This window comes from Ailuropoda melanoleuca, chromosome 8 (genome assembly GCF_002007445.2).
Source record: "Ailuropoda melanoleuca isolate Jingjing chromosome 8, ASM200744v2, whole genome shotgun sequence".
Lineage (NCBI taxonomy): Eukaryota > Metazoa > Chordata > Mammalia > Carnivora > Ursidae > Ailuropoda > Ailuropoda melanoleuca.
The window spans coordinates 55,498,914-55,521,699 of NC_048225.1; the positions used below are offsets into that span (position 1 = coordinate 55,498,914).

Genomic DNA, 22,786 nt, shown 5'->3' on the forward strand with positions numbered 1-22,786 from the left:
ATTTTTCATTTATTTGAGAGAGTGTGAGTGGGGTTGAGGGGGAGCTGAGGGAGAAGGAGAAGCAGGCTCCCCACTGAGCAGGGGGCCGAAAAGGGCCCATCCCAGGACCCCAGGATCATGACCTGACCTGAAGGCAGATGCTTGACCAACTGAGCCACCCAGGAGCCCCTTCTATCCTTTTTTTTAAATATACTTATCATAATAAAGTTAATTTTGTGTATTTTTCCATCTAACATTCCATTTTGCTGGATGATCTCCATAATCTTTCTTTTACCGTCTGCATAGTACTCAACCCAGAAGACATACCATAATTCACTTAACTGTTCTCTTACAGGTTCAATATTTAGATTGCTTCAAGCTCTTCTAAATAAATAATACTCTAAAAATATTTGTGTACATATTTATTTTTCTCACACAGAGGATTTTTTCTGTAACATAGATTCTTAGAAGTAGAATTAATAAGTCGGGGGTGCCTGGCTGGCTCAGTCATTGGACTCTTGATCTTGGGGTTGTAAGTTGGAGCCTCACATTGGATGTAGAGATTACTTAAAAATAAAAAATAATTAGGTCAGAGATTTATAGTTCTTTGTTTAAGATTGGTTTCTGTTCTTTCAGTTATTTCCCGTAGGTTCTCAAACTATAGCTGACAGTGTTTACATGACTTCCTTGTCTCCAGCCGTTTCCCCCAACTATTATACACAGACATCCTGACATCCACTTTGTTGTGCAGCCTCCCTAAGAGTGTGAGCATTTTGCAGAGTTGCATAGAAATAAATTCTGACCTCCCTCATTGTGAAGACCATGCTGAATAATGTGTTTGAAAGGCAAGGAAACTAAATATTTTTAAGCATCAGAATAGTGGTTTAGTTCCCATCTGCCTCATTAATGCCTAATAGTCCTTGCAGTGTAATGAAATATGAAAGTCAGTTTTGGGCTTGCACTAACCCCAAAGAAAGGAAACAATGGATTTTTGTAAGAAAATAAATGTAAACTGTAGAAAATAATAGAATATACCTGCAAAAATCTTCAGGCACTTCTGTAGTTACAGTTTTTCCAAATGGGCAGTGGTCTTTTTATTGAATTAAACTCTATGCCCAAATAGCCCACACTATTAGTGAAATTGACATTTCATAATTTCAGTAGGATCAATTTAATTCAATTCAGCAAGCATGTATTGAACCAGCACCACTCATGAGACCCTTTGCTAGGTGCTGGGGGTTATCAAACTGAGTATAGTGTCTGCTGAGTTTGTATCCACAGATTGAGAGAACCAGTCTCACTGACAGCCAAGACCAAAAGATGGGCATTGGAAAGATGTGGAGAATCTTACTTCCAAGAGAAGTTCTTTGACTTTCTGCATAGCCATAATAACAAGTCAATTGCCTGACATAAATCCTTACTCATAGTACATATCCAAAAACATTAATCCGAACCTCAAGATAAGTAGTTTCATTCTACCAACTAAGCTTAAAATACTACTAAAAGGAGGGAGTTCACAGATAAAGCGTCTGTTTTGTACCAGGTACTGTGTCAGGCACATTCATACACTATCCCAGTTGATCACAACAATTCTCAATGTATTCACAGATGAGGACTTAGAAGAATTAGATATCTTTTTTTTTAAATAATTTTTATTTATTTTTTATTTATTTATTTATTTTTAAAGATTTTATTTATTTATGCGACAGAGACAGAGATAGAGACAGCCAGCGAGAGAGGGAACACAAGCAGGGAGTGGGAGAGGAAGAAGCAGGCTCATAGTGGAGGAGCCTGATGTGGGGCTCGATCCCGTAACACCGGGATCACGCCCTGAGCTGAAGGCAGACGCTTAACCGCTGTGCCACCCAGGCGCCCCTAGAAAAATTAGATATCTTGCCCAAAGGCACACAGCTAGTGTGGAGAGAGCTAGGATTTGAACCCAGATAGATTTCCCTCTAAAGCCTTGCTCTTTACCATACTTTCTTACTCTGTGGATGACCCTTTATTCCTCTAACCTTTCTCATGATTCAGTGTCATTGCTGTGCATTCCTTTTTTTTCTTTTTATTTTAGCTTCTGTTGAATCATCATTGAATGTCCTATTTTCAATGTAATTAATGGTCTTGTAGTATCTTCAAGTACTGTGTGGCCCATTGTCATTAAAATTCCCAAGCTTTGGAATGCGGGTGGCTCAGTTGGTTAAGCATCTGCCTTCAGCTCAGGTCGTGATCCCAGGGCCCTGGGATCAAGTCCCCACATCAGGCTCCTTGCTCAGCAGGGGGGAGCCTTCTTCTCCCTCTGCCTGCTGCTTCCCCTGCTTGTGCTCCTGCTCTCTCTCTGACATATAAATAAAATATTTTTTAAAAATTTAAAAAAACAAAGTTCCCAAGCTTTACTATATTTTTTAACCGCTTTGCTAAGGTATAATTCATGTATAATAGGCTGCACATATTTAAAGTTACACGATATATTTTGGCATATGTATACACCAGTGAAAACCTTGCCACAATTAATTTAATGAACATATCGGGGCACCTGTGTGGCTTAGTTGTTTAAGGGACTGCCTTCAGCTCAGGTCATGATCTCAGGGTCCTGGGATCGAGCCCCGCATCGGGCTCTCTGCTCAGCGGGAAGCCTGCTTCTCCCTCTCCCTCTGCCCCTCGTCCGACTTGTGCTCTCTCTCACTCACACTCTGTCCCTCAAATAAGTAAATAAATAATCTTAAAAAAAAAAAAAAAGATAATGAACATATCCACCACCCTCAAAAGTTTCCTCATGCTCCTTCCAGGCCTTTACTCAACCACTGATCTGCACTCATTATGGATTAGTTTGCATTTCCTAGAATTTTGTGTAAACAGAATCATACAATGCGTACTTTTTTTTTTTTTTTGGTCTGTCTGCTTTCACTCGGCATGGTTATTTTGAGGATCATCCATCTCGTTGAATGTGTCAGTAGTTCACTGCATTCTTTTATTGTTGAGTAGTACTCCATTGTTTGAGTATACCACAGTTCACCCAGTGATGGGCATTTAGGTTTTGGGGGGACTGTTACTAAAACTGCTGTAAACTTATGTTTTGAGTGGACCAGGCAGTGGGTATATGTTTGATATTTTAAGAAACTGCTGAACTGTTTTCCAAAGTGACTGTACCATTTTACATTCTCATCAATAGGCTACTAGTGTTCTTGCCCACACTTAGTATGGTCAGTTTTTTTAATTTTAGACATTCTGATAGGTGTGCAGTAGTGTATCATTGCAATTTTATTTTGCATTTCGCTGATAATGTTGAACATCTTTTCATATGCTTATTTGCCATGTGTATATCTTCTTTGGTGAAGTGTCTGTTCAAATCTCTTGCCCATATTTTATTGGGTTGTTTGTTTTCTTTTTATTACGTTTTGAGAGTTCTTTTTATATTCTCTATATAAACCCTTTACCAGATATATGGTTAACATAATTTTCTCCCAAACCAAGTCTAAGGCTTGTCTTTTCATTTTAACAATATCTTTCAAAGAGCATACATTTTTAATTTTAATGAAGTCCAACTTAGTATTTTTTTCTTTTGTAGACCATGCTATGGTGTGGTGTGGTGGCTTTGACAAAAGGCTATGATTTCTTTGACAAATCCTTGCCAAACCCAAGGTCATAAAGATTTTCTCCTATATTTTCTTCCAGAAATTTTACAGTTTCAGGTTATACATTTAAACCTATGATCCAGTGTTAGTTAATCTTTATATAAGAATGAGTAAAAGTTCTTTTTTGTTGTTGAGAAGACTGCCCTTTTTCCACTGAATTACATTCACATCTTTCTCAAAAATCAATTAAACCTGTATGTGTGGATTTATTTTCAGACTTTTTCCTCTGTTCCATTGATGTATTTATCTAGCTTGATGCCAGTACTATACTGTTTTGATTAATGTAACTTCATAACTAGCCTTTAAGTTAAGTAGTAGAAATCCTTCAACTTTCTTCTCTCTCTCTCTCTCTCTCTCTCTTTTTTCTTTTAACTTTTAAATCCAGTTTAGTTAACCTCTAACTTTCTTCTTTCTCAAGGTTGTTTTGGATAATCTGGGTCCTTTGCATTTCCATGTGAATTAAAATCAGTTATCTACCTACCAGGTAGAAAACCTACCAGGATTTTTTTTTTAATAGGATTGTGATGAATCTGCAGACCCGCTTGAAGGCAGCTGATACGTGAACGATGTTGAGTGTTGAGTCCTCCAGTCCATTAATGTAATACCTTTCCACTTATTTAGGGCTTTTATTTTGCTCAGCAGTATTTTGTAGTTTTCAGTGTATAGGTCTTGCACGTCTTTTTTCAGACGTGACTATTTTATAGTTTTTGGTGTTATTGTAATTTTTTTAATTTTAATTTCCAGTTGTTCATTGCTAGCACATAGAAATAAGATTGGTTTTTGCATATTGATCTTGTATCCTGCAGCTCTACTAAACTCATTTATTAGTTATAATAGCTTTTGTGTAGATTTTCTATGTAATCGTGTTACCTGCATATTAAGACATTTTTCTGCTTCCTTTTTTCCCCTTACTGTAACAACTAGAATCTCCAGTACAATGCTGAATCGAAGTGGTAAGAGCTGACAGATGTCCTTGCCTTGTTTCTGCACTTAGGGAGAAAGCATGCAGTCTTTCACCATGAAGTGTGTTTAACAGTAGGGTTTTTGTAGATGTCCTTTACCATGTTGAGGAGTTTCCTCTATTCCTATTTAGTTGGCTGACAGCAGTGAATGCTGGATCTTGTTGAATGATTTTTCTTTTTTAGTTTGTTTATATGATAGATTGCATTGATGATTTTTCAGCTATTAAACCAGCTTTGCATTACTGATAAACTACACTTGAATCATGATATGTTACCCTTTTTATATATTGATTGGAATTGATTTGTTAAAATTTCCATAAGCATTTTTATATTTCTGTTCATGGCAAATACTAGTCTATCTAGTATCTTCTTCTCTTGTAATGTTTGTTTTACAATGATTTGAAAAGTATCCCTTCCTCTTCTGTTTTCTGGAAGTTAATGTAGAATTGTGTATTCAGAATTTTTCTTCCTTAAATGTTTGCTATAATTCATCAGGTAGTTATCTGAGCCTAGAGTTTTCTTTGTGGAAGTTTGTTGTTTGTTGTTTTTTTTAACAAACTCAGTTTCTTCAGTAGATAGAGGGTTAGGTTATTCTTCTTGAGTGGACTTTGATCAGTTTTGTCTTTCAAGGAGTTTGTCCATTCTAAGTTGGCCAAATTTATTGAAACAAATTATTTACAATATTGCTTTGTTATTCTTTGATTATCTAGAGAATCTTTAGTGTGGTATCATTTCTCATTCTTGATATTGGTTATTTATGTCTCCACTTTTTTCCTGACCATTCTGCTAGAGGTTTATCCATTTGATGGATCTTCACAAAGAAACAGCTTTTAACGTCATTGATTTTTTTTCTCCCTATTGTTTTTCTGTTTTCTATTGCATTGATTTCTTCTCTGGTTTTTATTACCTTTCTGATTTGTTAGGATTTAAATAGTTGTTTCCTAAGTTGAGGAAATTGTTTCCCATCCCCCAGGGATCACTGTCTTTCAGTGCATGATCTCCACTGTCCGTAGGTTTTGAGCAGTTCTTTAGTTGTTCTGGAAGGAGTTTAAATCTGGTCCTTGATACTTCATCTAACCTGGAAGCAGAAATCCATGTTGCTGATATTTTCAACGTCATCCTTTATAATCTACTGGTGTTGCATCTGGAATGATGTTCAGTGTGATCACTTCTTTGTCCAGATGAAACTCAGAAGTTCTCCTAGTCAGTTACAAGGAGCTGCCTTCCTCTATATTGAATATCACCACTTCTTTATGTAATTTCTTCTTTCCTCATCAAAGAATAATAATAATGATGATTTATTAAGGACGTTCTATATATCTAGCATGTGTTATGGGTTTAATATGCTACCTCATTTAATCCTTATGATAACCCTATGAAGAAGTAATTGTCTTCATTGTAAGATAAGGTGATTGAAGTTGAGAAGCTAAGTAATTTGCCCAAGGTAACACAACAGTAAATGGTATAGTCAGCATCCAAACTCAAGTCTGTCAGACCCTAGGACCCAGTATTGCTTTCTAGTTCATTAGCACCGTAAAGCTGATGAAACCCTTCAGAGGTTATTTTGCTGAGTACAAAGAGACGGCTTACTAATACCAGCTCAGAAAGCTTTTTCTTATCTGCCCTTGCGAAGAGAGTAAGCATTTTACAACACTAAGAAAGGAAAAACATGAGTACAGCTAGAAAGAATAGTTTTAATTGAAGCTCTGTCAGGTGACAGGAAGGAAAAGGGCTAAGAGAGCTATTGTTAAGAAACAGAGGAAGAATGTGATTTTAGAAATGCTGGGTCAAGAAAACATTGTAACAGTGAAGTTACAGAGGGTGAAAGAAGGAAAAAGCAGAAGTTATTCAGCAGTGACATACTTTGGAAAGCTGCTGGAGCGACGAAAAAGCACATGGCCCTGACCCCTGTTGCTGTCACTGCAACTTTTCATTCCCTTCATGAGAATCAGACAACGAACTCAGAATAAAGGGGAAAGAAAGGAATGTTTAGTATCAAACAGTGTTGCCAAGATAAGATGTTGTGGATTGATTCCCAGGGCCACAGCGCAGTGCATATTAAACATTCCTTATATATTTTTGGAAACATGTTCTACCCACATGGGCTTTAATTTTAGTTTTTACAGATATATGGGTGTTTTGTGTTGTTTTGTTGAAATGCCCAGTTATGGGTTTTCTTTTAATGTCTGTAACCTTTACTAAAGCACGAAAGCAGTGTCTTCTGTGTAAATATGTTTACATTTTATGGCGATTTCTAGCATGTGATCCCCATCTTCTGTATGACACAGTGCCCTTTTAGAAAACGGTGGTATCATAGCCTGAGATGATTTGAAAGGTCAAGATTTCAGCCTTACTTTGTCATTGACCTGACTGACCATAGATGAATTTTTTGTAAGATGAGGCACATAATTATCTCACTCAACTGTGAAGAATTTCCAGGAGTAGTTATAAATGAGAATATTACAAGGGCTTTGAAATGTAGGCAATACATTTGACAGGAAATATATGCCATTTATTCTTTTAGAAGGCTCTATAGAATTGTATTAGGGAAATAACAGTTAAGAATAGAGTCCGTTTTAAACATTAGTAATTACTCAAGAGAAATCACTTTAATTCATTAAAAAGTAGAATTGGACAATATAGGCAGCCTCTGTGTTGCAACTCGCTGAATGCCAGGAAGGCTTCCCTGACCTTCTCCAAACACCTCTTCCTATTCACAGGCCCCCCTGCGCACTCAACATTTAGTGGTGGCAGTTTCTCCACTCTAGAGCATGAGCTCATGCAAAGCAAGCTCTCTCCTTCGTTTCCTATCTACGAGCCTAGCACAGTGTTCAGCTTATTGGAGGGATTTGATGTTTTGGTTATTCGTTCTGTTGTGAGGCCTAATTCCGACTGTCCAGTCCTTACATCTTTAATGTTGTAAACATGCATGCCTTTGCATATTTGAACATGGGGAAAAGTAGCTAAATAAATGCTTACGTGTACCTAGAGACAAAGAAACTTTGCCTGCTTTGTTTCCTGTTTGTTGGATTTTTAGTTCAGAAACTAAGACATGCTTATCAGATAGTACAGAGGTGCATAAAACACAAGTCAGCCATCTCTGTTCTCCAGTCTTTGTTTTTCTTACTCCGCCTCCGCCTCGTCAGATAGTTATGTTCACATAAATACTATTTGTACTTTAATATTATGAACAGTACTCTAGGTAAATACATTTTTTATACCAGATTATTGAAGACTGTACTGAAAGTGAACAACAGAATCCTCATATGGGTACAGAATGGTTGTGAGGGTACGTTGTTCACCTTCATGGCCTTGTGGCTGACCGGGAGCCATGCTTGCTGCTACCCAGCATCACAAGAGAGTGTCGTACCACATGTTGCCAGCCCAGGAAAAGATCACAGTTTAAAGTACGGTTTCTACTAAATGTGTTTGCTTTCGCACCATCACAAAATTGAAAAACTGTAAGTCAAACTATTGCAAGTCGGGGACCATCTGTAATTTACATGAGCTATTCAGCACTTAATTTTTACAAAATAGGTTTTGTATTAGGTGGTGTTGCCCAACTGTAGGCTAACGTAAGTGTTCAGAGCGCGTTTAAGGTAGCCTAAGCCGAGCTGTGATGTTCAGGAGGTTACGTGTATTGAATGCATTTTCAACTCAGGATATTTTTCAACTTATGATGGGTTTATTTGGACATAACCCCATTATGAGTCGAGTAAGATCTATAGTCTTACCTTTCGATGCTTTTATTTCTCCATAAGGGATTCACAAAAGTGAAATTGCTAGATCCGGTGGTATGTTTAGTTTTTAATTTCAGTAGGCCAGTGTTTTTTGTAAGGATGTTTCAATTTACATTTCTACCAACAATAGAAGAAAGCCTGTTTCTGCAAATCCTTGGTAGCATTTAGAAAGCTTTCTAACTTTTCCCCATCTGATCAGTTTAAAATGGTAAGAGGCCTTTATTAGTATTTAACAGTGAAAACAGAAAAGACACTGATAAACGTTTCTTATATATTTGAAAGACATATTACTCTTGGGTTTTTTTATTTGTTTGTTTTTAAGACCTGGTCCTTTCAGGACACCTGGCTGGCTCGGTCAGTGGAGCATGAGACTCTTATCTCGGGGTTGTGAGTTTGAGCCCCATATTGCATGTAGAGATTACTTAAAAATAAAATCTGCTTTCCGCCATCTTTCTGTGCTGCCATAATGGTGCGCATGGATGTCCTGGCAGATGCTCTCAAGAGCATTAATGATGCTGAAAAGAGAGGCAAACGCCAGGTTCTTATTAGACCATGCTCCAAAGTCATCATCCAATTTCTCACTGTGGTGATGAAGCATGGTTACATGGGCAAACTTCAAATCACTGATGATCACAGAGCTGGCGAAATTGTCATGAGCCTCATGGGCAGGTTAAACAAGTGTGGAGTGATCAGCCCCAGATTTGATATATAACTGAAAGATCTAGAAAAATGGCAGAATAACCTGCTCCCATCCCACTAGTTTGGTTTCATTGTACTGACAACCTCAGCTGGCATCACGGACCATGAAGAAGCAAGATGAAAACACAGGAGGGAAAATCCTGGGATTCTTTTTCTAGGGATGTAATACATACATGCGAATAAAATGCCTCAATAGAAAAAGAAATTAAAAAAAAATCTTAGGGGCACCTGGGTGGCTCAGCCAGTTAAGCATCCAACTCTTGGTTTCGGCTCACGTCATGATCTCAGGGTTGCGAGTTCGAGCCGCATGTCGGGCTCTATGCTGGTCGTGGAGCTTGCTTAAGATTGTCTCTCTCCCCCTGCCCTCCCCCCTCACATGCGCACATGGTCGTGCTCTCGCTCACTCTCTCAAAATAAAAATAATGAAAATAAAATCTTAAAAAAGAAACCTAGTCTTTTCATAACAGGAAAAATGCAAGTGAGCATAGATACTTTTTTCTATGTGCAATTGAATAAGTAAATTACAGTTTGAAACAATCAGATTTTAAGTGTTTTTTCCTGCTTTCAGCCACTGTCTTGAAGTAAGCAAGCTAGCCAATGGCTTCTAATTTTCCCTAGCTTAATGCAGATCCTGAAAGAGAAGAAGGAGAAGAGTTTGAAGACAATATGGATGTTTTTGATGACAGCAGTTCCAGCCCTTCTGGCACATTAAGAAATTATCCACTCACCTGCAAAGTGGTTTATTCCTACAAGGTGTGTATTTCTCTAACCTATGGCTCATATTAAATTGTGGCAACTCTGAAGACACATGTGACTGTCTACCCAGCCTCTCATACTGTGCTTACTATAAAATTGGTGTTCAGGTAACATTAGAGACAATATAATGGTGAACAGTCTAGGCTCTGACATCAGACTGTCTGGATTAAAATCCTGTCTCTGCCACTTACAAGCTATGTGACCACACCAGTCCCTTGGTCTCTGTGAGCCTCAGTTTTCTTATCTGTATTATGGGGATAATATCATAGGGTAGTTTGAAGATTAAGTGAGATAACACTTTTATAGCAAAGTACTTAGTACAGTGCCTTGCATCTAGTAAATTTTCAGTAAATCGAAATCTTACCCTTATTATCCCTTGCCTGCTTTGGCACAAGACCCTTCTATTAGGATGACCCTCCAAACTGATACTAAAAGGAAATTATTTTACAAAATAGTTTTGTTAAACTTTACCTTTCCTAATCTTAATATAACCACCTCTTGTTTCCACGGTAAGCAGGGACCTAGATAGATAGATGCCAGAATTTCAAAACCTAATTTGGTGTAATGGTTCTTCATCTCTCTCACTCCTGCTCTACTTTCACATAAACTTTTTACTCATAAAAGTAAATTACGTTTCCCTCCACTCAGCCAGTCCATCAACCAGCCCTATCGACTCTACCTCCAAAACATATCCTGAATCCATTCACTTTTCACCATCTTGGTATAGACCATTGCTTCAATTACTGTAAAAGAAAAAAAAACATAATTGATATCCCTTCTGCATACTTACCTCCCTCCCAACAGTCTGTTGTCCACTCTGCAGCCAGAATTATCTTTAACACATAAAGGAGATTATTTTATTCCCTTGCCTAAAAACCTTTAATAAGCTTTCCATCACACACAGAAAAACAAACTCTTCCCGAGAGTCTGAAATGTTCCGATTGGTCTGGCCCCTGACAGTCTCCCTAGCTTCATGTCAGACCATTCCCCTAACCAGCCCACTGACCACGCATTAGCCACTGTGGCACCATGCTCCTTCCTAACTTGACACCTTCGCACTTGCTGCTCTCTCTGCCTGGAACCATCTTTCCCCAGGTTTTGGTTGGCTGCATACTGTTCTTGATTGAGGCTTGGCCCAGACAGTGCCTCCTCAGGTCCCCCCTGATGACCTAAGTATAAGCCAACTTCTCATTCACTACTCTCTTCCCATTGCCCTTTTCCCTCTTTTATTTACTATATAGCACTTATCACCAGCCAAACTTAATCTTATTGTTTCCATATTTCTGTGTCTTGACTCCCCACTAAAGGTCCATAACAGCAGAAACCTTGTCTATGTCTGGGTATCCTGTCTGTGTGTCTTCAGCACGCAGAATGGTACCTGGCACACAGCAGTCCTCAGTAAATAATTGTGCATGAATAAATGAATGCTATAAGGAAGGGATAAGTGAATGAATCCCCCTCCTGCTCCTGTGCTGATGGACACTCAGTGCTTGAGGGACAACAAGGAAGCCTGACGAAGTGTCTGGAGAGGATCTTGAACAGCCGTACATGGGGACAGTCTCACTCCCATTGTCTCTGGATGGCCAAAACTCCACAGTATATACTTCTCAACTTCAGTGATCCCCACATTTTTTAGTTCAACATCCTTTCGTTATATACTTAAATTACAAATACTTTCTCTTTTCTAAAAGGGTTGGGGTTTTTTTCTGAAGTAAACTAAGTTTACCTTAAATACAAACAATTTTGAAAATTTCAGGGCATCTTCTGAGATAGTTGGAAAGGTGTTACAGAGTTCTATAAAACTAGGGTTGGGAATGTTTTCCCATCTCACCTCTTAATGTTATATTTACTTTGAAGTTCCAGAATTAAAATTTAAGGTCCTTAAATGGAGAGGATCCCAAGAGTCTGAGTGATTATAAATAGCTCACATCCATCCAACAGTCCCTCTATTGGTATATGCCAGGCATGTCTCTATGATAAAGCAGACTGTAAAAATCTATTTAACTAGTTAATCACTGAACATTTATTTAGTGCCCAATATGTGATGAGTTTCAGGGGTGCAAGAATTAATATGACACAATTCCTGCCTGCCCCCAGAATGTATAGTATGGGGGGGTGGTAAATATTAAGCTAGAAAATAGAATATGTATAAAAATATTTATAGTAGAGGTTAAAACTGCTAATTTTTCCTGTGATAGGAGAAATTTCATAGATGAGGTGGCACTTAAATTAGGTCATGAATAAGATCTTACTAAATACAGGGGCGCCTGGGTGGCTCAGCCGTTAAGCGTCTGCCTTCGGCTCAGGTCATGATCCCAGGGTTCTGGGATCAAGCCCTGCATCAGGCTCCCTGCTCGGCAGGAAGCCTGCGTCTTCCTCTCCCACTCCCCCTGCTTGTGTTCCCTCTCTCGCTGTCTCTGTCAAATAAATAAATAAAATCTTAAAAAAAAAAAAAAGATCTTACTAAATACAGTGAGAAGGGAAAGAGCCTTCTGAGCAAAAAGAACAGCAGATACAGAGACAGTTTGATGAGAATATGGGGTGTTCGGGAAATGTTTCATTCAGTAGTAGGTGGGCATCAAGTGTGGGGATTAGAGCCGCTGGAAGTAAAGATGTTTACTGTAGGTAGTAAAGGGCCCTGGAGACCAGCTGAAGTATAGTTTTTATCCTGGCTGGAGGAAGCTGTGGGTGTCCTAAAACCTGACTGGGTTTTTAAGAGGGTAACCTTGGTCATGGTATAGATACTGTACAATAGGTTGGAGAAGTGAACTATAAGCTTGATGGTGGTTCCTATAGTCCAGACCTGGAAAGGAGGACTGGATTAATCTGGTGAGAACAAAGAAAAGTTTTATTTAAGGATTAAAATCAGAAGCCTTAAAAATGTTCGTAACCTTTGACCCTACTAGAATATATCTTAAGGAAATGATCCACAATATAGAAGAAGGTTTTGGATACAAAATATTCTTTCATCATAATACTATTTTATAATAGCTCAACAAAGTTGGCTGTCCGATAAGGGAATAGTTAAATAGATTAACCATTCATATAATACAATAATATACATAAAATATTATGAAGATAATTGAAAATTACATTAATGAGAGGTTTTCTATGTAAGAAGAAATGATCTGTGATGCCGGAAGTGTAAGATGCCAGATTACATGTACCTTCAGATTTCAGTTACACATATTTGCAGCTTTTCTACAATGAATGTGTATTATTTTAATCAGGAAAAAGCACATTGTTGTAAAAGAAAATGGGAAACTTAGAGAGATAGTGGTGGGAATGGAGGACATGGCTGCTTCTAGAGTTGTGGTTGTCACTGGGCATCCGGACTTCAGGAGGCGGTGTGGGAGCATGTGTTTATTTAATAAGCATTTCCTGACCACTTGCTCTCTTTAGTTGGGATAAATGAGAAGAATTAAATTCCCTGCATTAAGTAAGTCATTCTGGTGGGAACCTGCGGGGCAAACAGCTAAGCAGAGTGCCACGGTAATTCAGTAACTTGTGGTAGTTAGAGAAATACGCAGGCCTTACAACAAAAGGAGGAAGAAGCCACCGGCTCACTGTGGGTGGTCTGGAAAAACATAATAGCTGGGTCTCAAATCTTGAGTAATAGTCATAACTACCCTCTGTGGAGTATGATGTGCCTGGTACCAAATTTATGTTATTCTAATCTCTTCAATGACCCAATATGGAAGATATTATCAACCAACCCATTAATTCAACAAATATTAATTGAGTACCTTCCATGTAATATCCTGTGCTCTTTTCTAGGCTTAGGGTTATGGCATTGATGAATACAGACAAAAATCTCTGTGTTCATGGAGCTTACATTCTAATAGGAATAAAAAAGAAAACTGAGGCTTAGAGATAGATGTCTTATGGTCACTTGAACCCACAGTCCTCTAAATCTAGTCACCAGATGGGAAAGAGGGAGCGGGGCAGCTGAAAAGAAGGAACAGCCTGGTAAAAGCATAGAGGCAAGGAATAACATGATGTGTTCCAGAGAATAGGGAACAGAGTGTGGGGCCAAAGCACTGAGAGACCACAGTGATGGAATTCGGTAGAGTCTTGAGATCCATGCAGAGGACTTGACCTTGTCAAGTGGAAGAACTGGGCACTGTTTGGGGATGGTCTGATCAACCCAGTATCAGCTGATATTATATAATAGCACTGAACAGCTCGTACGGACCTCCGTGACTTTTTTACAAGGGCAACAGTATATTTTAAAGTGTTCTTATCCTTCCTGCTTTGTTCTCACACACATTGATGCCCAGTTCTATTGATAACTTTTTAAAGTCTTGCCATGGAATTACGGAAGATGTCTTTGTTATATTGTTGCCTTTTGCTGGTATAGTCAAAGCATAGTGCGATTTCGAATTAGCAAAGAAATTCCATTGGAAAATCTGTTGTGAATCAATGAGATTTTTTTTCCTCAATTTTGAAATCAGGTAATTTACTTAAAATTCTGGTCCTGGAGTATTTCTGTGACTGGTCAGCCGTTTTCAGTGCTATTTGAATATCTCAAGCAGCTCTGGCAACATCCAGAATCTGAGTTTGATGGAATCTAATAATGCACGTGAATGAGAAATGAGTCTTAATGAAGTGACCCATTTTCTTGTCTTGTTTTTGCTTGTGTAACTTGGAGATGTTTTACACTTGAAGATTGTGAGATTTGAAAAACTGTATGGTCTTACAGTTCTTACAGTTTGGTTATATAGTTGTAACTAATCTCGGGACTTGGGGAACGCTTTCCAGACTGTTCACCAGAGAGCCAGAAGATGCCAGCGGGCTCTCCCTGTTACATGTGGCAGCAAGTCTCTTTAGGAAATATAGCCACACAGTTTCTTTCCAGCCCCGCCGCAGGGCCCCTGCAAGTCTGCTCTCGGCTTCGGCCGTCCCGGGCGCAGTGTCTCGTGGCCGGCGCTGGCGGACTCCTGCTGTCCGAGACGATAAAACCACCACAGTTAGCAGCTAGTACAGAGCATCGAAGCAGATCAGCCCAGTCTCCACAGTTAAGTTAGAGCTAATAAATCCAAACCGTGACCGAGCTCAGTCATTTCCTTCCCAGCTCTTCTCTCTTGGCCATCACACACAGTGATTCCAGATCAGTCGTAGGCACTGCTTGAGCTATCATCCAGTCCATGTACATAATTGTTTGCATTTTCACAGTATGCACCTCCATGGTACCCTCCTCCGAGTTCCGAATCAGCGCTTGCTCCTCTGCCTGTGCTTCCCGAGTCATCATGGGCCTTGGCTTACTCATCCCACATTGACTCCCCCATCCTCCCCAGAATGGCAGGATTGTCATTTTGAAGAAATGGAGGCATCAAGAAGTTGAGTAACCTAACCAGTAGAGATGGGAGCTGGAGCCCTGGTGCCCTGCTTCCAGCAGAGTGCTGTGTCTGCTGCACCTGATGGCCTCTTGAGGATTCCGTTTCTCCAGTTTTGTTGTGCTTTATTTTGTTTACTTTTTTAAAGCAAAACTTCACCTCATTACAATAGTTTTACAACCCTTAAATTTTTATGTTCAGTGTTTTTCAAAATCATTTCAGCATTTTGATCCGCAGTTTTTGTTATGATCGGCACACATCTGCTCTTTATCTAACCTTTTTAATTCTGTCCATGACCATCCTCCATTGCAGGCTTCTCAACCAGATGAGTTGACCATTGAGGAGCATGAGGTGTTAGAAGTGATTGAAGATGGAGATATGGAAGACTGGGTAAAGGTATATTCCTTTGCTCATATCGCCCCTTCTTGTGACATTTTTAGGAGTTTCTTTTGGTTCTTGTTTTGCCCTGTCCAGATTGTGTGTGCAAACCTATTTTGTCACATGTCTTTTACTCAGGCTCGAAATAAAGTTGGCCAAGTGGGTTATGTGCCAGAAAAGTACCTACAGTTTCCCACCTCGAACAGTCTACTGAGCATGCTGCAGTCCTTGGCTGCTTTGGACAGTCGGTCACACACATCCAGCAATTCCACGGAGGCCGAGCTCGTTTCAGGCAGCCTCAACGGAGATGCCAGTGGTAAAGACCGAAACAAGGCACTCTTTATTTGGTCACATTTGGCCTAAGCAGTATTACCCTGAAGTCAGCCTTCAGTGGGTTAAAAAGCAAAACTTTATTCCTGTTCTATGTTTTCTGTTATTTGGTCACATTTATCCTGCACAGTAGGACCCTGAAGTAGATCTTGAGCGAGTAAAAGAATTCAGCTGTGCTCTTACTGTGTAGGATGGCCCTTTGGTTGTCACGTGAGCAGAGGGGTGGTTGCGAAAGTAACCTGGCTATCCACGTCCTTACGCATTTTTCTCCCTTTTGCTACCTAGTCTGTTTCGTGAAAGCACTTTATGACTATGAGGGCCAGACAGGTGATGAATTATCCTTTCCTGAGGGAGCAATCATCCGAATCTTGAACAAAGAAAACCAGGATGACGATGGCTTCTGGGAAGGGGAATTCAGCGGGCGGATTGGAGTTTTCCCATCGGTGCTAGTGGAAGAACTTTCAGCCTCAGAAAATGGTGACACTCCTCGGATGAGAGACATGCAGGTACGTGAGAGGGGAGAAAGCTGAATTAAAAGGTGTCTAAAGAAAATAACCCCCAAGGGGTGGTGGACCCATGCATACGTGGGCTGCAGTCTCGGCCCCGCCTTCCCACGCCAGGCCTCTGTTGCCAGGTTTCTTCAAAACTGAGTTTGGAAAAGCAGAGACTCACCAACCCAGCTCTTGGGTAATGGCTGTATTATACCTCCATTTGCCCACTTTCTGTGCTCTGAATCAGTTAACCAAAAGGCTAAATTGTATATGACATACAAAAGAATGGTTTGCTAGAGAGAAAGAAAGCAGAGAGGGAATGGATTGTCTCCGTGGTTAGTTTAGGTGGTGAAGATACTGCTCTTTCTGTCGTCAGTGTCAGAGCCTGCCTGCCTGTCCTTCCCAGAGATCTGATGAGCTTGCCTGAGCCCCGTTACACTGAAACGGCTCTAGGCTCAGCTCCTCATAGCAAAACTTGACTTTTGCAGGAAACCCCTGAATCAGATCTGTCCTAGCAGGCCCGGCAGATCCAGGAACCAGAAGGAACATGTCTCCGTACCTTGTTTGTGTGACTCTGTGACCACTCAGTCTGACATTGACAAAACCTGGGAAAGTCAGAAATAGCCAGTTATTTTATCTTAACAAAAAAATAGAACTTGTCCCCTTTATTTTTTGTTCTTCACTGGATTTACTGAATTGACCGATCTGGTATGTTTTCAGTAGAACTCTAGAGAATGGTTTGACTTGATGACTGTTCATGATAAACTATAATCAGTAGTGTAATGAGATCTCTGAGAGGAAAAAGTTAAATGCTCACAAAATCGGGTTTGGGGTTGTTACTCTAAGCTCACGTGCTTCTAATGGGGCTGACAAAAATTGTGACTAGTTCTATCTGAGCTGTAGAGAAAAGTGATATGTTTGACTTAGAGAAGCCAGCTCGCCTCTGCTTCCTGAGATGAGCACCTTGTAACCTCCCTTTCCTCTGTGGCAGATCTCTCCTTCCCCCAAGCCGCCGGGCTCCCTGCCTCCACTGCCGCTGTATGACCAGCCTCCCAGCAGCCCTTACCCCAGCCCAGATAAGAGGAGCTCCCAGTACTTCCCACGCTCTCCCTCAGCAAATGGTAAGGGTTCTCCTGGCCTGGGTCTGAGTTCTTTGTCATTCACACGTCCCGGTGCTCACCTGAAGGGCAAACAGATCTGCATTAGCAGTTTAATTGCTCAAAGAAACAAATAAAATGAGCTGCTTGGTTCCCTCCCCTAGAAAACAGCTTCCTTGCCGAATCGCCCGGATTCTCGCAGGCGCCCAGGCATACTCCTGAGACCTCCTACGGCAAACTGCGACCCGTAAGTCTCTTATCTGGCAGGGTTAAAGAATGCGCAGTTCTGGGGCGCCTGGGTGGCACAGCTGTTAAGCATCTGCCTTCGGCTCAGGGCGTGATCCCGGCATTATGGGATCGAGCCCCACATCAGGTTCCTCCGCTGTGAGCCTGCTTCTTCCTCTCCCACTCCCCCTGCTTGTGTTCCCTCTCTCACTGGCTGTCTCTGTCAAATAAATAAATAAAATCTTTTAAAAAAAATTAAAAAAAAAAAAAGAATGCGCAGTTCTTCGAGTTGAAAGTTAAAAACTAATGTCTCCCCATGGCCCCTGTGTTCTGCTGATCCCCCTGCAAGGGTCAGGTGGGTTAGGGATGATAAAGAAGGGCCCTTAAAACTGAAGGCTGTGGGGTGCCTGGGTGTGTCAGTAGGTTAAGCTTCCAACTCTCCATTTCAGCTCAGGTCATGATCTCATGGTTCATGGGATCGAGCCCCATGTCCTTGGACTTGCCGCTCAGTGGGGAGCCTGCTTGAGGAGTCTCTCCCTGCCCCTCCCCCCACTTGTGCTCTTTCTCTTTCTCACTTTCTCTCTCTCCCTCTCTCAAATAAATAAATCTTTTGAAAAAATGAAGGCTATAAAAATCACATCTTGGAAGGTCTAGTCTACACTGGTAGTGGTGAGATAGCTATAAAGGTGTATTTAAATTATAGCAAGCTCTGTGAGCATTAAAGTGGTCTAATTATGAAACAGAAACACTTTTTTTTTTCCAGCAAGCATTTATTGAGAACCTATTTTCCGGGCTTTTATTTGGCCTCTTTTGAAGAACAGAAATGAAATGAGACCTACTTCATGCCTTTATGCGGTTTAAGAGCTTCTGTTCTCAAGGAGAATCTACTCTTACAAATAATCACCTCTACTCACCCTTCACTCCATGCCATCGACTCCTTCCCCCTACCTCACTGTGAAACAGCTCCAAGGTCATAATTTTCCCACACTCATCCAGTGCCTTTATTTTCCTTGAACTGCTCATCAGCATTTGACACCATTCCTAGAACCACTCACTTCCGTTGGCTTCGTCCATTCAGACGTGTATTGAGTGCCTTGTTAAAGACTTTGGTGCTTTATCCTAAATGTAATAGGAAGCCATTGCAAAGTTGTAAGCAGGACAGTGACGTAACTGGTTTTGCATTTTTGAAACATTGCTTTGGCAGCTAAGTACGAGTGAATGGAAGGTGGTAGAATGGTCATGGGGAGCCATTTGGCTAGAGCAGTGGTCCAAGCAAGAGGGGATGGCAGCATAGACTGCTGGGTATGAGCGGGAATGGGGAGAAGTGGGCCAGTTTGTGCCACAGTCCTTTCCTGGTTTGCTTTCTACTCTCTGGCCCTTTCTTTTTCATTGACCTGTATGGCCTTCTCTGCCGATGGTTCTCAGGGTTCTGTCCATGGGCTGCTTCTCTTGACGTCATTGAACTCACTCTCCCTGTGCAGTCTCCATCAGCTCCCACAGCTTTGATAACCATTTACTTACTGACAGCTCCCAGACTTAAAACTGCCAATCCAGTCTCTTCCCTGAGTTTCAGCCTTGGGGACATCTCAGTGTATATATACCAGAGCCCCAAACTCACCAACAATGAGTTAATTATCCTCCCTCCCAGACCTTGCCTGGCTTGGTGAGTGGAACCGCCATTCTCCCACTGCTCTGGCATCACTCTTGATAGCTCCCTGGCCCTGCCTCCCACAGAGTCGTCACCAAATCCTGCCAGACTGACCTTAGAGACAGCTGTCAAATCTCTTTTTCTCTCCTCCCCCCACCCCCGACCAGTGCCTAGGTCTAACATCAGCTCTCACTTGACTACAAGAGCTTCCTAAATTGTCTTCTTACCTGTACTCTTGCCCACCCCCGCTCTTTTCTCCAGACTGTTATCCGAGTCCTGCTCTCCCACGTCTGCTACTGCTCCACAGACTCCTCTTTGCCTACGGAGTAAGGTTCAGATTTCTTACCACGGCTTTATGAGGCCCTTCATGACTTCACCCCAGGCCACCTCTCTAGTCTTACCTCTTGCAGCTCTCCTTCCAAGACAAGTGGAAAGGTTTTCAGTTCTCCAAGCATTGCTCTCTCTGGGTTCCACCTCCAGGCTTTTGCTTTGGATGAGGCTTTAGGGCTACAGTGACTCAACCCCATGAAGCTTTCAGCCGAGGCAAGAACCTGAGTTGTAGGTTACACATTTCATCGGAACAGTAACTCCTTGGTGTGGGAAATCTTGAGAATTACTTTGGAAGCACATGCTTTCATGATCAGAGCGTTTGAGACCCCTGGGGTGCCCATGATTGTGGATAAATGACCTGTTGGGATGTGGATGCCTCCAGTACTGAATCAGGAAGCTGACTGACGATCCATGTGTTTGTTTCCTGCTCAGGTCCGGGCAGCTCCCCCTCCACCCACACAGAACCAGCGAAGGCCGGCAGAGAAGACGGAGGATGTAGAAATCACACTGGTGTGATGATGGGTTTGCCCATCCGTTACCGCTACAATCAAGGCCGGGCTCGGGGTTTGGCCACTCTTGTTCTTTAGGCACCTTTGCATGATGATGACTCTTGAACAGAGCAGAAACAAGGAGGATTATGTGACTGGGTGGCCTGGTGGACTCCTCCCACATTTTGAATATTTTGTGCCTTTTTTTGTTGTCATTTTCTATGTCATCTCTCCTACCATAGCACAAATCCTGGTGGGCCCTAGAAGCAGAGGGGGACAGCCCTCATGCCTATCAGTGGTCCATTTTTATATGAGACTCAAGACCAGGCCTCATTCAGGGCACAGTCACAGAGAAACTGATCACGTGCACTCGTACAGTATATTACTGTGGCCACAAGGGTGTGGCAAAGATCCTCGTCTTTCTTCAGGTGGCTTTTGCTCGTCTGATTGAGCTTCATCAGATCATGTTGGCTACATAAGGAACTAGAAGGAGGGATTTCAGGAGAGGCTGGCTCCTCCCCGCAATTAGTCCCCAGACTGAGAAAGTGAAATCTTATTGGAAAAAAGTAGACTGCCCTGAGTTTATCGCCAATTGCATTAATGCACATCTCTTCCACAACTAACAGATTTAAAACAGTAACAGTGTCCTTTGTATTAATATTTACGCCATTCATTTAGTGTTAGTGGAGCTAATATGGAGGGGCTGAACGAATAGCCAGATCTCGTCCATCACATAGACTAACAGGAAGGAGGCTGCGGCTGGCGCAGAAATGGAGCTTCCAGATCTGAAACGAGCCGATTTAATGTTCTTTTTGTATTTGGGTATTTTTCATCTTAATTATTGCAGCATATATTCTTCTGACCAGTATCTTTAGAATCTGAATGTCTAGATAAATTGGGGACACACACTTGCCTTGTTGAGCTTCTCTCCCGGGGAGGCCCCTCGCGTTGGTTTATTCCCAAGCCGGTGCGCAAGCCCGGCCAGCCAGCCGGGGGCTGCTCCAGACCGGCGGCCAACCTCCTGCAGAAGGTACAGCTTCCCAGGCCCCCCTGACCTGACCTTTCCATGGGAGGAGGAACCTGTGGGTCATGGAGGAAACCGCCTTCCTATGAAAAAGGACTGAAGGATTGCATGGCGCGCACAAGTGCAAACTGACAAGGGAAAGACAAGTTCTCCGTGTCACAGGGAGAGCCCACGGTAGCGTTCTGCACAGGCCAGCGAGCTCACGGCTGCAGGGGCCCAGAGGCGGCCTCTGTCGGCGCTCCACCTCCTGTGGAAGATCGGGAGTGCCGAACCTACGGACAAGGGGATGTTGCCGCTTGCTTTTTTTTTTTTTTTTAAGAAAACAAATTTGCAGAATTCAATCTAAAAGTTGTATTATGCTTTGAAAACTCCATCCCTCCTAAGAATCTTTAAAAACTTGAAATGCTTGCCAAATGTCCCCATGGGATTTTTGACCAAAAGTCAGGTTATAGCTGAAGAAATCTTCAGTTAGTCGTTTGATCACTTCAGTGACAATACCCAGCGACGAGTCTTCTCTGTGATTTGGGGGTTTTGTTTTGTTTTTTGCATTTCTTAACCTGTTGATCTATTTGAGGTCTTTTTGTGTTTATCAAACTTATTCTTAAGTTTAAAAAAGAAATTAAAAGGGTGGCTTTTTTAAGATTTTAAAGTTCTCTGACATGTTAAAAATCTTCAACAATCTTCCAAGTGCTTAAATCAGGCAGTTTTCGCTACCCAGTTTTGTCTTCTCTCTTTAGCTAGCCAAATTGTCCTTGAATCTGGATTTTCCACATTCTCAGAGAGTTATTTGAAATCTTTTGTTATATTTTAAAATATTTTTTGGAAGAGCTGCTAATTTTATTTAAAAAAAAAAACACAAAAGTTGTAAAAATATGCCTCCTTTTTAAAAAGAACCTCTCCCTCCAGGACATGTAATCCAGCATCACAGTGCACAGGGCCGGGCTCGGAGGGAGTGCCTCTGTGCAGATGCGCTTTCTTTACAGTGGCTGTAAAAAGTTTGTATTTATTATGTATAAAATGTTGAATAATAAAAAAAAATGGAATTACATTTTCTAAGTTTCCGTATAAAAAGATTTGGGTAAACAGACCTTTCCAAATAGACAGTGCTTTTTATAAAGACATTCCTAGGCCTTCCTTTTTTAAACCATAAAACAGATACAGAGAGGGAGAAATAAATTCCCAAAGACTGAGGCGCTCTGGCTGCCAACCAGCCACACTGAGGACCAGGGCTCTGTCTGTTTGGGGAGGGACCCCACGGCTCTTCTTCCCAGAGCTGGGTATGTGCGGTATGTATTTTTCCAGACATTTTCTGTGCATAAAACGTTTATACACGTACGTGTTGCCTTTTTGTATACATGGGATTGTATATGTAGGTTTCCCTCATTCGTTTTGAAGGCTGTCTTCCATTCCATGGTTTGGATACATCCGAATTTAAGCCTGCTGTAGTGATAGACGTTTAGGTTGTCTCCATCCATTTGCTGTTAGAAAGTCGAAAACATCTTTGTACATCATTCTTTATAAATTTGTTCAGTAAAAATATTGGGTAAATTCCTAAATATGTAATTTGAGAGGCAGAAAGCTATATGAGCATTTAATTTTGATAGGTTTTGGCAAATTGGCCTCCGGAACGATTGTTTCTGTTGACACTCCCACCAGCAGCTTGAGAGACAA

General features: G+C 41.2%; 1 protein-coding gene and 1 pseudogene across 4 annotated transcripts in view; both read left to right on the plus strand.

Annotated features, from left to right (window-relative positions):
• Window positions 1-22,163, plus strand: part of FCHSD2 (FCH and double SH3 domains 2) — a 136,158-nt gene extending 113,995 nt beyond the window's left edge. For all 4 annotated transcript variants that reach the window (XM_034666394.1, XM_034666392.1, XM_034666395.1 and 1 more), the window contains 7 exons: window positions 9,631-9,765; window positions 15,417-15,500; window positions 15,621-15,798; window positions 16,098-16,318; window positions 17,295-17,424; window positions 17,565-17,647; window positions 20,036-22,163. In XM_034666394.1, the coding sequence (XP_034522285.1) occupies window positions 9,631-9,765; window positions 15,417-15,500; window positions 15,621-15,798; window positions 16,098-16,318; window positions 17,295-17,424; window positions 17,565-17,647; window positions 20,036-20,119 (915 nt within the window). In that variant the 3' untranslated portion in view covers window positions 20,120-22,163. The remainder of the gene's footprint in view (window positions 1-9,630; window positions 9,766-15,416; window positions 15,501-15,620; window positions 15,799-16,097; window positions 16,319-17,294; window positions 17,425-17,564; window positions 17,648-20,035) is intronic.
• On the plus strand, window positions 1,743-9,621 carry LOC117803370 (annotated as a pseudogene).
• Window positions 22,164-22,786: the final 623 nt, after the last annotated feature.